Here is an 18,447-nt window from a genome sequence, read left to right as displayed (position 1 = left end):
ACTAATATGTGTATAAATATATTGATAGGTGTGTGTGTGTATAACTCAGTTATTCTTTTAAGCAAGCAGGCAGGAAGGTGAGTTTCGCCAGCATGGGTAGGAAGGACAAACGTCACCAGGACTCTAGTCCTGCCCTTTCGTACTAAGTTGTGTCATCCTAGGTCAGTGATGTAACTCTGTATGCATCCATTTTCTTACAAGTACACTTTGACCAAGAATGCTGTCCCTACGTAATTCAGAGTGTTATTTGAGAAAATCAAATGCATCTTAAAGTGATAAAAAAAATCATATAAAGAAAGACAATTATATATATTCTTTAGATGAGATGTGCTTACATAATATTGTGATTTTAGTATGCAGAAGAATTGTGCTAAGGATTTTCAGACACCAGAAATGTTTGTTTGTTTTTGTGTTTTGTTTTCTTGGTGACAATGGCTATCGTGTGCTGGAGATTCTAAAAATACGCTTACTGACCCTGTGTCAAGGGTGATTTTAAGCCATAAAACGGGACAGTGAACTAGGAGGCCCTGGGGGATTCTTCAGCACAGTAGTTCCTAACCTGGAGGAAGAGTTTAGGTAATACGTGATTTAGTGATACGGGCTGTTTGCGCATTTCCGGAGCAATAGAATGAGAAGTGCCCCATGGGATGAGCTGAACTTTTGGTTAGATTTGAGGATTTTCCTGAGAAATCATTATGTGAACATTTATCATCCCCCTGGAGCAAGCTTCTTAAGGACCAAGGGCCCAGCTTCTTCTACCGACAAGCTAGCTGATAAACTCGTCTGTCATTGTGCTGCTGTGTTTCGTTTCCCATAAAACGTGTTTCAGGAACATTTGGAAAGGAAGCTATGCAGTGGAAATGAAATATATATATATATATAATATTTTTTTAAAGGAGTCAGCACTTAAAACATGTTTGAAACAATGTCTTCAATAAGGACACAAGGAAATGACGTGCTATAGTCGAAGATGTCCCTGGGTTCAGAATCAGGACGATGGGTCCCACCGTGACGCTGCAGCCACTTAACAACTTAGGCCAATCCCCAACCCTCTCTGGGCTTTCTTCCTTACCTGTGAAATAGGAACATGAATAGCTGGCTGTTCCCTGGGAAAGAGGTGGTCTCACGAACAGCATAGTAACCACTGATATTTTCCTATTTTGAATCTTAGGAAACTTACTGTGGCAAATGCATTCTCATCCTTTACTGACAAAGATTTTCAGAGGAGTAACTTAACATTTTTTAGAGTTTATTTTTGAAAAATTGTGGTACACTGCACATAACGTGAAATTTCCCATCTTAACCATTTTGAAGGGTACAGTTCAGTGGCATTAAGTACATTCACATCATTGTGCAACGATCTCCAGAAGTCTTATCATCTTACAGAATGGCAACGCTGTATTCACTAAACAATAACTCCGCATTCCTTCTTTCCTCCATCCCTGGCAACTACCATTCTACTTTCTGTCTTTACGAGTTTGACTGCTCTCGGTCCCCTGTATAACTGGAATCATAAGGTGTTTGTCCTTTTGTGACTGGCTTATTTCACTAAACATAATGTCTTCAAGGTTCATTGCATCGTATTGTAGCATGTGTTAGAATTTCCTTCCTTTTTAAGGCTGAATAATATTCCATTGTATGTGTATACCATATTTTTTTATCCATTCATATCTGTTGACAGGCACTTGGGTTGTATCCACATTTTGGATATTGTGAATAATATTGACATGAATATGGGTGTACAAATGTCTTTTTGAGACCCTTCTTTCAATTCTTTTGGTTATATATCCAGCAGTGGAATTGCTGGATCATATGATAATTCTATTTTTAATTCTTTGAGGAACTGCCATACTATTTTTTTTATGGTGGCCATTTTACATTCCCACAACTGGTGCACAAGTGTTCTCTTTTCTCCACATCTTCACCAACACTTGTTATTTTCTGTTTTTTTGTTTGTTCTTGTTTTTGGATAGTAGCCATACTAGTTGGTGTGAGGTGGTGTCTCACTGTGGTTTTGTTTTTTTTTGCGGTACGCGGGCCTCTCACTGTTGTGGCCTCTCCCGTTGCGGAGCACGGGCTCCGGATGCGCAGGCTCAGCGGCCATGGCTCGCGGGCTCAGCCACTCCGCGGCATGTGGGATCTTCCCGGACCGGGTTGCGAACCCGTGTCCCCTGCATTGGCAGGTGGATTCCCAACCACTGCGCCACCAGGGAAGCCCTCACTGTGGTTTTGATTTGCATTTCCCTAATGATTAATCACCTTGAGCATCTTTTCATGTGCCTTTTGGTCATTTATATATCTTCTTTGGAAAACTATCTTTTCCCATTTGGAGTTGTTTTGTTGTGGCTCAGTAATAACTTACTGGCACTCATGAAACTTATGAAAACAGTTTGAAGAGATTTGAAAGTTTCTGAAGTATTCGAAGATTTAATATGCATTGCGTGAAGGCACAATTATGTGCTATACTAACTGTGATTTTGAAAGAACTAACCTTATTTTTTATTTCTCTTGAATTTCTAATATTGAAAGCAAATGCACCAGATCTCAAGTTTTCTTAAATGATGTTCCTTTATTTACTCCTCCCTCACTCCTGCTCTAACCATGGATGGTAGATGAAATTTACTGGGAAGCAAGAGATACAATTTATTCTGTAATAGCGAAATTTAATCAAATGTCTTCCTATTCATTAAAAACTTTTCCTTCCTTTTTAGTGCTTGCTTTCTTTTTTTTCTGACCATGTTGCTGAAAAGACCAACTCTACGTAGGGGAAAGTGATAGCATTTCTAGGGTCTTAAGGCTTCTAAAAGACTAATGAGAGTTGAAGCTGCATGGGGCAGATCACGAATGGCCTCATGTACTAAGGCTTGTGCCCTGTGGTGAGGATATTGTATTACAGAGAAAAACAACACAAGATTGTTTTGAGCTAAGATTTCCATCTTAATTGTTTCTGAAAATATTTCGGAAGATAATGACTATCTTTTATGTCAGACTACCAGAAAGTTCACTAGTAACTTAATTTCATTTAAAATATGATTTCATAGGGAGAGAATGGAAGAATGTAAGTAAGAATGGCTAGCTAGAGGAGCTGATTTATAAATCATACAGTAAGATGCCAGTCACTTCTTGGTCACCACTTAAATATGACCTAATATGATAATGAAGTAGTCCCATTCTTGGGTGATTTTTAAAAGGCAATAATGAAGAGGGATTATGGCGTCAAGCAGATGGGCTGTTCCTGAGCAGGAACCACGAGTAAGGACATTTTCAGTGAGAGGAATAGCATCTCGGTTTAGATTTCCCAGAAGCAGACCCTGAGAAGAGAATTTGGGTTCAAGTAACTTATTTGGGTAGTGATACCAGAAATACTTGGAAAGGGAATAAGGAAGTGAGAAAGGGTGGAAAGTTAGCTGATAAAGCTGTCTTGAGGGCTTCCCTGGTGGTGCAGTGGTTGAGAGTCCGCCTGCTGATGCAGGGGACACGGGTTCGTGCCCCGGTCCGGGAGGATCCCACATGCCGCGGAGCGGCTGGGCCCGTTAGCCAGGTCACTGAGCCTGCGCGTCCGGAGCCTGTGCTCCGCAACGGGAGAGGCCACAACCGTGAGAGGCCCGCGTACCGCAAAAAAAAAACAAACCAAAAAGCTGTCTTGAGCAAGCAAATTATGACTGTAGGTAACTTAATTTTGCTGGGGAACTCCGAGAGCCTGAGAAAAACATGCGCTTCTAAGTTTTCCTCCCAAGGGACAGGGGCACTGGAATATTTATATACCCAGTCCCGGTGGTCATTGGTTGAGGGCTTGTCCTGGGGGCAATGCCTCTCTGCACAGGTGGGGAACTGGAATCTGGCAGCCAGAGAAGTCCTCCCACAAAGAGATGCAAGGACTGGCAGTGAAGTCTGGCCAGTGTGCCCCAGGTGATCCATGTGGCTGGGTCGCTAGCAGCATCGGCTGCAAGCGGTCTGCTTCCTTAAGAGCTCTCTTCTATCCCCCTTGCTGAAGCGTCAGCCTTTCAGAACCATCACGATTATCACCATCAACACCTTCAATCCCTTTTTATGATGAATGCCAGGAATCTGTGGGTTCTGTAGGAAATCAGGTCTTTCTGTTTATTAACCAAGAACACTTACCGAATGTTTTCTATGTAGAACGTCTCTTTGTAAGAAGAAAGACTTTCTGGGTGAAAATCTCATTATATTCATAATGTAATGCTAGATAAACCCCAATGCAATAACATTTTAATAAAAGCATACCCCAGATAAGGTATGAAGGATACAGAGAGCTTGCTAACATTATTGTTCTCCAAAGAATTTAAAATATTTTTTACAGCAATTAATCTGACACAGAGGAAACAGGGAGCTTAGACACAGAAAGAGCTACTCAGAGGGCTCGGCTGACAGTGGACAGAGTGAAAAACTTATTTTACTTCACCTTTGCCTTTTTGGGTCATTCCTCCTCTTATTTTCTTTCCATGCCTTTTCCCAATTCTTATCATTAATAATAAAATCTTAAATTATGTATTGCCCTGACAATTTTACAGTATTACATAGATTCATGTTAACTCTAGTTAGCCTGAAGACTCTGGTTAGATCCACCATGTGGTGCTGGCCCGAGAGGTTAAGTTGCTCGGCCTAAAATTACACATTAAGTGGCTTGCTTCAAGATACTCTGATTCAAATCCAGGATTCTTCCTTCCATGCAATCCGTCAACTGCAGATTCTCTTCTATTTCAGCTCTTGTCTGAGACTGAAGAAATTTTTGTCTAGAATTATTTAACTGAGTTCTGGCTTCTGGTCTGAGTTTTGTCACTTTAATGACATCACATAACCTTCCTATTGTATAATGCCAATCTAGTTTGATGTCTAGGTTAAAAACTGATCCATTTCTTAAATTCTGGCACTTGAATATGATTAATTGTCCTCTAAAGGCTAATAGTACCTGGATGGCATATGCTTAGCACTCAGTAAATGTTAAGGTTTTATTAGATATTACTCAAGGTTATTATAATTATTATATTTCTTAAAAGGGTTTCAAGCATTCTCACTGCCAGGCCTGCTTCTGATATCTAAAAACAAAACAAAACAAAACAAAAAATTATTTTTTCTTCTTCCCTTGCAGTGCTTGTCATAGCCCAGTGCTAATACGCTCAGCTCTCTGCCTGCAGGCCCAGGTAATACTCGTAAAATGGAGATTGCCTTGGTGTATAATCTTCCTAGTTCCTTTCCTGAAAGGAAGAGGGAGTCGAGTTGCTTATCAGAACAAAGCAGCATCACATAATCTGTCATCTGAAGAGAAGGAGGGAAGCTTTAGATTTCATGCAATTTTTTGAGGGGAAGAAACACTACTAAAACTATCTAAAAATAGTAACAATGTCACTACTAAACATTCTTAGACTGCATTCCACTAAATATGTATACTCAAAATTCTGTGCTCTATTATTATTTGTGTGGGGTTATGTCACCATGTTTGTGTTCAGTTAGGCTCATTTGTTTTAAATTTTTGGAACTGCTTCTTTTTTGTTTGTTTGTTTTTGGTTTATTTATTTTTTTTAATATAAATCATTTACTCAATTCCAAAGTCAAAACTATTTACAAATTACAACCAGGTAAGCCTTGCTTTCATCCCGTTCCTCTACCCACTTTCCTCCTTCCTTTTACGTTTCTTTAAAAACTTTTTTTCTACTGTTTCTTTTTACTAATATAGGCAAGTATGTATACTGAGGGGTATCCTATCTCTCTTTTCTTACATGAAATTAGCATACTGTATCTATTGTACTGTACCCTACTTTTTCTCTTGCTTTGTCCTGGAGATTATATGTATATATGTCATTTTTCATAGTTATTCATTATATGTAGATGCCATAGTTTATTCAAATGTCCCCTGATGATAGACATTTGAATTCTTTACAGTCTTTTGTTCTTGCAAATAATGTTGCGATACATATGCCATTTAACATATTTATATTTAGGACAGATCTCAGAAGTGGGATTTCTGGGTCAAAGAGTAAATGCATTTTTGTTAGTTACTGCTCAGTTTCCTTCTACGGGGTTTCATTTTGCATTACCACTAACAGTGTAATGAGAATGACTGTTTCTCCATAGAGCTAGAACTTTAAAAATTGATTTCACCTTTTCTTTCACCTCAGTTTATTTTTACCTTGTATTTTAGAGGATATAATTCAAATTTCTTTAGTGTCATGAGTCTGTGTACCAATAGAATTTACTTATTTGTTTATTTTTCATTTTTATTAAACTACAGTTGATTTATAATATTATATTAATTTCAGGTGTATGGTTTAGTAATTTGATATTTTTATAGATTATACTCCATAGAAAGTTGTTATAAAATATTGGCTATATTCCCTGTGTTGTACAATATATCCCTGTAATTTATCTATTTTATACCAGGTAGTTTGTACTTCTTAATCCCCCTCACCCATTTTGCTCCTTCCCCCACCCCTCTTTCCACTGGCAACCACCAGTTTGTTCTCTGTATATGTGAGTCTGTTTCTGCCTTGCTATGTTTGTTCATTTGTTTTATTTTTTAGATTCCACATATAAGTGAAAGCATACAGTATTTGTATCTCCCTGTCTTACTTAACTCACTAAGCATAATACCCTCCAGGTCCATCCATGTTGTTGCAAATAGCAAAATTTAATTATTTTTTATGGCTGGGTAATATTCCATTGTATATATATGTATATACACAATATATACAATATTCCATTGTGTGTGTGTGTATATATATATACACACACACACATATATATATATATACCGCATCTTCTTTATCCATTCATCTGTTGATGGACAAGAAAACTGGGTAGCAATACCCATATCAGACAAAGGCGACTTTAAAACAAAATCTATAACAAAAGACAAAGAAGGACATTATGTATTGATAAACAGGTCAATCCAAGAAGAGGTTATAACATTTGTAAACATTTATGCAGCTAATACAGGAGCACCTAAATATAGAAAGCAAACATTAACAGATATAAAGGGAGAAATTGACACTAATATAATAATGCAAGGGGACTTTAACAGCCCACTTATATCAACGGACAGATCATCCAGACAGAAAATCAATAAGAAAGCAGTGACCTTAAAAGACACATTAGATCAGATAGACTTAATAGATATTCACAGAACCTTCTTTCCAAAATCAGCAGAATACACATTCTTTTCAAATACACGTGAAACTTTGTCCAGGATAGATCACATGCTAAACCACAAAACAAGTTTCAATAAATTTAAAAAGATTGAAATTATTTCAAATATTTTTTCTGACCACGATGGTATGAAACTAGAAATCAATTACAGGAATAAAACTGGAAAAACCACAAACATATGCAGACTAAACAACATGCTACTAAAAGAAACCCCATGGGTTAATGAAGAAATCAAAGAGGAAATCAGAAAATACCTTGAGACAAATAAAAATAGAAACACAACTTTTCAAAATATATGGGATGCAGCAAAAGAAGTTCTAAGAGATGTTTTTAGCAATGTAAGCCTACCTCAAAAAGAAGAAAAATCTCAAATAAACAACCTAATTTCCCATCTAAAGGAATTAGAAAAAGAAGAACAAACAAAACCCAAAGTCATCAGAAGGAAGGAAATAATAAAGATTAGAGAGGAAATAGAGACTAAAAAAACAGTAGAAAAGATCATTGAAAGAAACTGAGTTGTATCTTTAGAAGATATTGATAAAATTGATAAACCTTTAGCCAGACTCATTAAGAAAAAAAAGAGAGTGGGCCCAAATAAACAAAATTAGAAATGAAAGAGGAGAAGTTATAACCAATGTCATAGAAATACAATCATAAGTGAATACCACAAACAGTTACATGCCGACAAATTGGACAATCTAGAAGAAATGATTAATTCCTAGAAACATACGATCTTCCAAGATTGAATTAGGAAGGAATAGAAAATCTGAATAGACCAATTCCTGGTATTGAAATTGAATCAGTAATCAAAAAACTCCCAACAGACAAAACTCCAGGACCAGATGGCTTCACAGGGGTATTCTGCCAAACATTTAAAGAAGAGTTAATCCTTCTAAACTATTCCAAAAAATTGAAGAGGAGGGAATATCCTAACTCATTCTATAAGGCCAACATTTTACCCTGATACCAAAACCAGACAAAGACACTGCAAAAAAAGAAAATTATAGGCCATTAGAATTTAGTGACAGCTGTTCCAGAGTGACATGAGAATGGACAGCTCTGCTTAGAGTTTAGATTTTGCTCGTTTCCAACATACTGGGGGTTTCAGGGCAGAGCTGAGCAAACCACGGATTTATATGGAGAACTGGAGCTTTGCAAAGCTCCTAATTCTGATATTCATTGGGTAACTTCCCTTAAATTTATTTAAAGTAATTCCAAAACTGTCAAATCCATATTCACACATAAATGCAAAAGCATATTACAAAGAAATCTATATTTTGTTTTCTAAACTAATTTTTTCCTTGAACTGAAGATTCTATTCACTTAAACACATACTTTATTTAATAACAGGGTTTGGGGGGAAATGGTACAATGAAAATTCATCTAGATTCTAACGTGCCTCTTGATTTCAGAACTATTGAAATGTAAAAAATCAGATTTCTCAGAATCAAGGAAATAGAGTTCCACTGAGAAAAGAGCGATAATTATACTCTTTGTTTTTCACCATGAAATACATAATTTCCTGTATTATACTTCATTTGCTTCTGGTTTGGTCTTCTTTGACCTACTTATCCTCTGGAATATATATATCATTCTTATTTTTCTAGGTCTCGTCTCTACCTTTCTGACATATGTAGTCCCTTAAGAAGTGATTTTATCTGTTTTGCAAGGTTTGTAGTATGAAAAAGCCAAACTTTACTGATGGCAATGAACACTTATTTTGCATTTAAATATTAAAATTTGATATCCTATCTTAATTAATTTTTAAAAATATGTCTGAGTGTGGCAAATTCTATGTAAAATATTTTGACTCTAAAATTCCTGTAGTCCAAAATTGAAGCAAGTAAGAAATATTAACCTACTTTTGTGTCTAAAGTTTGAACAAATCATGTTGAGTCATCAGCGGGATCGTCAGAGACCTCATATTTTACCTTCATTTAAGTCTTACTGATAGCCAAACAGGAGGGATTTCATTCATTGTTTTTTACTTCCCAAACTTTTCCTGAATCTCATGTTTTTAAAAACAGCTTTATTGAAATATGTTTTACATATCATAAAATTACCCTATTCAAATTTACAATTCAGTAATTTCTGGTAAATTTACTGAGTGATGAGCCATCATAATACATCAGCTTTAAATCATTTTAATCATATCTATAAAATCCTTTATGCCGATTTACAGTGAATCTCCATTTCCACCCCCAACTCCAGGCAACCACTATTCTATTTTCTGTCTCTGTAGATTTGCCTTTTCTCTACATTTTATTTAAAGGAATCATACAGTATTACATGATTTCTTGTGTCTGTCTTTTACTTAGCATTATGTTTTCAAGACCCTTCCATGTTTTAGCACGTGTCAGTTGTTCACTAAACAGTATTCCATTGTATGAATATACCACACTATTTACTAGTTGATGGATATTTAGATTGTTTCCCATTTTTGGCTATTATGAATAGTACTGCTATGAATATTTGCATGCAAATCTTTGCGTGGGCATATGCTTTCATTTCTCTTGGGTAGGTACCTAGGAATGGAATTGCTGGGTTGTATGGTAATTGTATGTTTATATTTTTTAGAAACTGCCCAGTGTTTTTCCAAAGTGGCTTCTGCATCTCATTTTAGCACTTTCTTTATTGTCAGAGGAAAAAAACCATGTTTCTGTCATTCATTCACAAAACTCATTTCTTTATTTTACATGTGTTGAACACGTACCTTGTCCCAAGAATTAATGATATAACCATAAACACAAAATTGTTTCCTCCGAAGTGCTCACCATCTGTTGGAGAACCAGAGGAATACCTAGATAACTAAATACAGTTAAGATAACTAAATAATGGTAAGCAAAGTCCACCGCTGGGGTTGAGGTGCAAAGAAGAGGGCACAGTTCCAGGCTTGGAGGAGCAGGAAAAAGTTTTGGAGAAGGTCACACCGAAGTTGATTTGTGGAGACATATCTAGGGGAGTGAGGGAGGAAGGGCATTATAAGCCTAGGAGCAGAAGGAATCCAGCCCTGATTGCAGTCAGAACCCCTTTACCCAGATCACCTTTACTTTTCTTCATAGCAATTATTGCCTACCGTGTGCTATGTAATTTATGTGTTCATTTGTTGAGCTATTGTCTCTTTTCTCCTTGAAAGTAGAGATCTCTGTTTTGTCCACTGATAAAGCCCAAATATCTGACACGGTATCTGACATGGTACCTGACACAAAGAAATGGTACTCAATAAATATTCATTGAATAAATGAATGTATAACCACAAACAGTTTTTATTTATTTATTTTTATTTTTTTAACATCTTTATTGGAGTATAATTGCTTTACAATGGTGTTAGTTTCTGCTTTACAACAAAATGAATCAGTTATATATATACATATGTTCCCATCTCTCTTCCCTCTTGCGTCTCCCTATCCCACCCCTCTAGGCGGTCACAAAGCACAGAGCTGATCTCCCTGTGCTATGCGGCTGCTTCCCACTAGCTATCTACCTTACGTTTGGTAGTGTATATATGTCCACGCCTCTCTCTTGCTTTGTCACAGCTCACCCTTCCCCCTCCTCATATCCTCAAGTCCGTTCTCCAGTAGGTTTTGATAAACATATGTGTTTAATGCTGCATAATGCACCAGCTACAGATGAAACTTCACTGAGTTGAACAAAATCAGAGTTGCTGGGTAAAGTGGATGGATGGGTACATGAGGAGCAACACCTTTAAGATTGTAGAACATCACATCACAAAGTGAAGAGCAGTGTCTTGTTTCAGAATTTAAGACTAGATTTGGTAAGACAAGTTTGCACAGTGACCAAAGGATGGTTTGATACTTCTGGTAAGAGAACAAGATTTTTATTACATTAGAATCCAGAGAAAAAATTGCAGGTACCGATGCAGAAATTTCAAGTAACTTTTCAGAAATTTAGGAATGATTGAAGAGAAAGGATTCCATTTGAGAAAGTTATTTAATTAATACAATAAGGAACAAGGAATCTGAGGGGGTGGAGGAGGGAAAGGAGGAAGAAGAGGAGAAAACTGTCATTTCCTTAGGATTTTCCCACTGTGATTGTCATTTTTGAGGCACTTTTTGCAAGTCAAATAAGCAAAGACAATTTTTGACACAGTTGTGATTTTGAATACACCTTGAATGTCTTAGGTACAATGAAAAATACCTTTGCTCATAAAGGAAACATTACTGGGGAAATCCTAAAGCATCTTTTACCCATATTCATTTTGGCCCTTGTTTGAAGGAATCTCAGCCATCTCTGTTTTGCAGGAAAGGAATCCACCCAGATGAAGACTTACAATTTATCTTCTACATATATCTGTATTTAGTTTTTTGTTGATTGGCTTTTGTGTTGTTATCATTTAATATGGGCTTCTTGTACTGAAAAAAAATTGTCTAGAGACTAATAATGCTATAAATTGGGTGTTAATTGTAATTCAGCTCAATGGAAGTATTTTTCTCTGTGTTTTAATTCTTTTGTTTATTTTGGTTGAATAAGGGGTAGGGACCCTGGAGGAAATGAAATTGTGTTATTAAGCAGGGCTTGATCATGAAGCACCTTTTATACTCTGCTAAAGCACTTAGACTTTGTCTAAGAGCAGTTGGGAACCGTACAGGATTTTAATGAAAGAAGTTCATGGAGTGAAGATTTGCTGTGATTGTGATTTGGACACTAAATCAGAGGAAAGGACAGAACTAGAGAGAGGGATAATGGTTTAGAAGACTTTTACAGTAATTCAGGTGAATGTTAATGGTGGTCTGAAGGAGGTGGTGGATAAGGGATGCATTAAAGAGCTGTGGCAGATGCAGCAATGATACAACTTAGTGGTTATTTGCACAGAAGCTGAGAAGGAGATTGAAGCATCAAAGGTGTCTTCCATATTTCCTTTTATTCTTGGACACCTGGATAGAAAGTGGTATCTTTCACTGAAGAGGAGAGCACAGGACAAAGAGGAGCAGGCATTTCATGGAGTAAAATGATGAGTTTGGTTTTGGATTTTCCACTCTTAGGGAGAGTTTTAGTTTGTGCTGTCACATAACAAAATACCATAGTCTGGGTGCCTCCAACAACAACTATTTGTTCCTTCCAGTTCTGGAGGCTGGGATGTCCAAGATCAAGTTCTGGCAGATTCCATGTCTGCTGAGGGGATTCTTTCTGGTTGGCAGACAGCTGCTTTCTTGCCATATCCTTAGATGGAGGAGGAGTAGGGAGAAGAGGGGGAACCACTGGTCTCTTCCTCTTCTTATAAAGGCACTAATCCCATCGTAGGATTAGTAAGGGCTTCACCCTTATGACTTCATCTACACCTAATTACCAGGCTTCCCTGGTGGCGCAGTGGTTGAGAATCTGCCTGCTTATGCAGGGGACACGGGTTTGAGCCCTGGTCTGGGAAGATCCCACATGCGGATCATCTAGGCCCATAAACCATGACTGCTGAGCCTGCGCGTCTGGAGCCTGTGCTCCGCAACAAGAGAGGCCGCGATAGTGAGAGGCCCTTGCACCGTGATGAAGAGTGGCCCCCGCTTGCCACAGCTAGAGAAAGCCTTGACACAGAAATGAAGACCCAACACAGCAAAAGTAAAATAAATTAATAAACCAAATTACCTCCCAAAGGTCCCACCTCCAAATACCATCACTTTAGGGTTTAGGGCTTCAACATATGAATTTGGGATGGGGGGGCACAAATATTGGGTCTGTGGAACACCCATTGAATAGGTACACTAGGCAGTTGTATCTTGGGACAGAAGCACCAGGATTGAAATGAAGTATTTTGAAGTATAGGTTTTGGATATGTGTGTACAATGGTTATACATGCAGTCATGGGTGTGTGTATGATTCCCTGTGGAGAGTACTGGAATGAGAAGAGAGTAGGTCTGTGGTTAGATATCTGGGAAATACTGACATTTAAGAAACAGATGGGGAAGAAGACCCTATGAAAGAAAGCAAGGAGTAGTTAGAGGAGAAAGGGGGAAGCAGGATGTGTTGTTAAGAGGCATTTCAAGAGGGAGGAAGTGGGCTGGAGTGTCTGTTCCTAGACTTCAATTAAATGAGGGCTAAAGAGGGTAGTGGGATTTAGCAGCATGAAAATCACTGGGGTTCATGGTAACTACCCCTTCTGTGGAATTGTGGGCATAGAAATGAATGAGGGGAGGAAGTAGAAACAAATGATGAATATAAATTGTTTTACTCTTTCTAAAATAATTGCAGGAATTTACACTAAAATACCCTAGCCTATCATAGGGTTGTTTTAATCAAGGTGAGATTTACATGAGATTGTCCATCCCTTAATGAACAATTCCGTGGTATTTAGTACACTCACAGTATTGTGCAACCACTACCTCTGTCTAGTTCCAAAGCATTTTCATCAACCCAAAGGAAAACCCATACCCTTTAAGCAGTGGCTCCCTATTCCCTACCCCCACCCCAGCCCCTGGCAGCCACTAATCTGTGTTCTGTCTATAAACTTACCTATTCTGGATATTTCATGTAAATGAAGCATGCAATATGTGATGTTTTGTGTCTAGCTTCTTTCCCTTTGCATAATGTTCTTGAGGTTCCTCCACATTAGAGTATGTATCAGTACTTCATTTGTTTTTATGGCTGAATAACATTCCATTGTATGGATAGACCACCATTTTTTTATCTGTTCCTCTGTTGATGGGCACTTGGACTGTTTCCACCTTTTGACTATTGTGAATAATACTGCTATGAACACGCATGTACATGTATTTATTTGAGTACCTGTTTTCACTTCTTTTGAGTATATATCTAAAAGAGAAATTGCTGGAGCCTAACATCGTTTTTTAAAACTATACTTTTAGTGTGGGTGGGGGAGGGATGGCTTGGGAGTTTGGGATTGGCAGATGCAAACTATTATCTGTAGAATGGATAAACAACAAGATCCTACTGTAGAGCACAGGGAACTATATTCAATATCCTGTGATAAACAATAATGGAAAAGCATGTGAAAAAGAGGGTATCAATATATATGTATAACTGAATCACTTTGCTGTATAGCAGAAATCAACACAACATTGTAAATCAACCATACTTCAATAAAATAAATTTTAAACACTATACTTTTTTTTTTTTGCAGTACGTGGGCCTCTCACTGTTGTGGTCTCTCCCTTTGCGGAGCATAGGCTCAGCGGCCATGGCTCACGGGCCTAGCCGCTCCGCGGCATGTGGGATCCTCCCAGACTGGGGAATGAACCCGTGTCCCCTGCATCAGCCGGTGGACTCCCAGCCACTGTGCCACCAGGGAAGCCCTAAACACTATACTTTTATATAATGCTAACTGAGGGTTCACAAGAAGCACTGTGCATTGTAGAAAAAGTTGATGTACCCAGTCTCTTTTCAAGTTCTTTACATTCTCTTTGAGATAGGATTGGTGAAACCACCATTCAGTAATTAACTAACACATCAAAAGAGAGATAAGTTGAGTGAAAAAAACATGTATAATTTTTAAAGAAGGAAGTGCCCTTTCGAATTGAGTTTTGAGTTTCATAAGAAGAAAGCACTTCAGGTGAAGAGTTTGGATAAGTTGACTCGTGCAGGAGAGAGAAGACAGGACAGGGCTAAGGTTGGAAGTTTCACAGTTTAATATTTCTGAAGAAAGAGTGCAAGCTGCACCCTATTTGGTGATAAGGGAAAGAAACACAGATGAAGAGCACCCATGGTGCTGATTTCATAGCTATCTGACTCTAAAAATTAAGATTGTATTTTTAAAACCAATTTTTACTCATCTCCCAATAACTGACTCTTTTATGTTTAATCTTGTGGATTGTAATTCTCCATTCAGAGACACCAGTGTAGATGGAAGATTTGAGTTCTGTCTATGATAAGCAATCTAGCCTCCTATGGTTCAGTTAAATTTTATTCATAAAGTAAAGATTAAGACATTTTTAGAGGTGGAACAATGATTACATTTCCTGTAAAATTCTTGGTGTTTTAAAGTGGCATTCATTCTACATCCTTAAAAGTGTCATTTTCCTCTGCTGTCTTTCCTTTATAGAAAAAACTCCTGGGAATTGATTATGGAACTGAGATTTTCCAAGACATGGCTCTGTGATTTAACCCCCAAGGAACTTCCTAAAGACTTGGGAGAGGAAAAAATGTTTGTTCAGTATCTGTTAAGTGTTTTATTTGTCTGAGCTCACTTAAGTCCTATTACAACCAGTAGGTGGTAGATCCATGATATGAACCTCAATTTACTAACTCCAAAGTCAGGCCTCTGCTCACCATATAATAGCGTACTAATTAGGTTCCTTCTTATGTGCTTGTGGCTTGTGAGAGAAGTAGGATGAGAAAGATGCTGAGGATAGCAGGAAGTGGAGCTCTGATAGGTGAGCTCTGATGTTTTCTAGGAAGACAAAAAGGGGTCGGGCAGGTTCTACTTGTGCCACACATTGGCTGTCCCTAAACTGTGCCATGTTACTTCTCAGGGAAAGATTCTGGATGATTTATCAGAGGAATATTAACTCCTCTTAAAAATATGTATCTAGGATAAGTCCAATGCTGATTCAGAGGGGTATCTTTTTTTTTTTTTTCGTGGTACGCGGGCCTCTCACTGCTGTGGCCTCTCCCGTTGCGGAGCACAGGTTCCGGACGCTTAGGCTCAGCGGCCATGGCTCACGGGCCTAGCCGCTCCGCAGCATGTGGGATCTTCCCGGACCGGGGCACGAACCTGCGTCCCCTGCATCGGCAGGCGGACTCTCAACCACTGTGCCACCAGGGAAGCCCAGAGGGGTATCTTTTGACAAACCTCCATTTCACTTACTCTATCTCTATTCAACATATATGATCCCAATAAGTGAACTGCTAAGATGGACACTTTTATTCATATTTGTGTATGTATCTGTTTCAGGCAGAGAAAGCTGATGGATTTATCAACCTGCCTGATTTCACTGTAGAGAGAGCATCTGAATGCAAGAAAAAGCAGTAAGTTGTCTATCATTTTCCACAAAATATGGAGCCAGGATAACATCTCTTTATAATGTTCCTCAGGTGATAAGGTGATTTGGAAGTTAATGATGGTGACTTCAAATGCCTGAGAATTTTGACTTTATGGGTTGGAACCCCAAACAATAATAGAAGCTTTTAACCTCTTGTTTTCTGGAATTTCATTTTGTGGAGCAGATGGATTTTAAAACCGCACGGAGCCCTGGCAGGGCATGCTGTTAATGATGGTGTCTGTGATCCAGTGAAAAGCAAGCTGCCATCCAGGACTGGCAGGGTGACGAGATGTCAAGGCTGTGTCCTTGTAAAGAGAATGACTACATAGGAGTCACCAGAGCTGCAGATATGATACAAAACCAGTTTCTTTTTCTTAGTTCATGAAATTGTCAGTAACATCCTTGAAAATTGAATTCTCTGAGATGTCTTAGACTTGTGGATTAGCCCCCTGATATAACTGAAGTCCAAAAGATTTGAGAGCGGACAGGAACCAAGAGTCACCAGCCCATGACTCTAGACCAGCTATCCAGACTCCCAGTGAAGTGCTCTTCCCATGATAGGATCCAGCTGCATTTTGCATATGAGTCCTCTTCACCTTTCACTTATTCTTTATTCTGCTTTTGACATCTTTTCCTGTTTTATTAGCGTGGGGCAGTTCCCTGTTGACCTGTGTTCCTAGTGGCAAAAATTGATTAATTTAGTTTTAATGAATAAACTGGTGTTGGCTTTAGGTCTTTGCCATTCTGATATAGCTTCCTATCTTTAGTGATACACGAGGCTGTGGTTTTGACCACACTGGTCATTTACAAAATCTCTGGCCCATACAGCAGGACTTCCTGTCTAGATGGTAAAAGGGAAATACTCTGTTATCTTCAATGTTCTATACTTTTCTTTTAAACGAAAAATCTGCCTTATATTTTTCCTTTACTTATAGAGAATAGCTTGGATAAAGTTTTTGATGTGTTTTCACAGTGTAGAAGTTTTATGCTTGATTGTTTTTCTGTAAATACAATTATTGTATATGCTTGATTGAATTTGAATGAATACTTTGCTTGAAGGAATTGATCTGAGTATTTTGAAGTGATACATCTATCACTTTATATTTTAATTTATTGTCTATTTATAGCAAAACAGCAAATGAAAATAAAAGAATATATCCATATGTTTTAAATAGAAACTATTGATCAGCCACGACTCAGTCCTGGTCTGGATGTCCTGACATGATGAATTACCCCTCTGCTCTCTACATAAAATAGAGATTAGACAATGGGTATTTAACATAACTAAAACTTCTGTTTTTGTAAATTAACAAAGAAAGCAGATGAACTTACCATACTTATATTTGACTGTTTTACTTTTGACTACATTGTTGACTACACTAACTTCTAATTTCTTATGTGTCTGTGCTTTTCCCCCTTCAAGTGCTTTTAAGATCAGCCATCCACAGATCAAGACCTTTTATTTTGCAGCTGAGAATGTGCAGGAAATGAACCTGTAAGTAGAGAAACATCACTAAATCCAATCTTTATGGGAATAGATTACTTTGGTCAGGTGTCTGAATTTTAAGCACATGTGCATATCAATTATTATGTTTTTATTTCTGCTGCTTTAAGGATTAATCTCCTTAGCAGTTATAAAGTCTTCTTGCTTTCTTTTCTAGTATTTAGAAGCATTTTGGAGAGCTACACAGATCAAAATGGCTATTTTAGGAAGAAGTAGTAAGATTCTTCTGAGGGAACCACTAAGTTGAGAAAGGAATAGAAGACATTATAAGAAAATGTTAATATGAGAATCAGCATCACAGGGAGAAAGGCTTGAAAGAATTGTGTAACCGATCTCACAGCTTTCAGAATTCTACGCGAAAAATATCTCTGCAACATTTCATAGGTGCTGTGTGATTATCATGATGATTCATGGTTATCATCTCTCCATGTTCTATCCCCAAATTTTGCAAAACATCTTTGTTTAGAGTACCTCTAATATAAATACATATCCCTAACTCCATTTCCTGTTTGCTCAGTTTAAGTAAGTGGAATACACTGGTAGCGTATTACTCGTCTTGCGACATCCCCTGCTGGTTTAGATTACAGTGTGATCGCAGTGGCTCTTATTTGGATGAGGCTCTATATATTTAAGGTGCTTGAGGCATCAGAGGGCATTCTATTTAAGTCCTAGTCTCAGAATTCAGTGTTTCTTATTACTTTCACTTAATTAATTAAAAATATATGTATGAAAAAAAATATATGTATGGAATAACTATTATGCACTTCCTTGCAGCAGATCCCAGGCTCTAGACCTGAAAAATATAGACATAATCCCTCCATTCACAGAGCT

At 37.8% G+C, this 18,447-nt stretch overlaps 2 protein-coding genes across 6 annotated transcripts in view; one reads left to right on the top strand and one right to left on the bottom strand.

Annotated features, from left to right (window-relative positions):
• OPRM1 (opioid receptor mu 1) overlaps positions 1–18,447 on the bottom strand; it is a 159,391-nt gene that overhangs the window by 16,342 nt on the left and 124,602 nt on the right. The window lies entirely within an intron of this gene.
• Positions 1–18,447, top strand: part of IPCEF1 (interaction protein for cytohesin exchange factors 1) — a 98,845-nt gene that overhangs the window by 37,548 nt on the left and 42,850 nt on the right. For all 5 annotated transcript variants that reach the window (XR_003793743.1, XM_029224168.1, XM_029224167.1 and 2 more), the window contains exons 6-7: positions 16,025–16,098; positions 17,536–17,607. Coding sequence is in view for 4 of the 5 variants with exons in the window: in XM_029224168.1 (XP_029080001.1) it covers positions 16,025–16,098; positions 17,536–17,607 (146 nt within the window). In the remaining variant the exon portion in view is untranslated. The remainder of the gene's footprint in view (positions 1–16,024; positions 16,099–17,535; positions 17,608–18,447) is intronic.

Source organism: Monodon monoceros, unplaced genomic scaffold (assembly GCF_005190385.1).
Source record: "Monodon monoceros isolate NGI ecotype Baffin Bay Population unplaced genomic scaffold, NGI_Narwhal_1 Super_Scaffold_15, whole genome shotgun sequence".
NCBI classification, from domain to species: domain Eukaryota; kingdom Metazoa; phylum Chordata; class Mammalia; order Artiodactyla; family Monodontidae; genus Monodon; species Monodon monoceros.
Note: the sequence above shows the minus strand (reverse complement) of the source record. Positions and strands in the feature narration are given on the sequence as shown.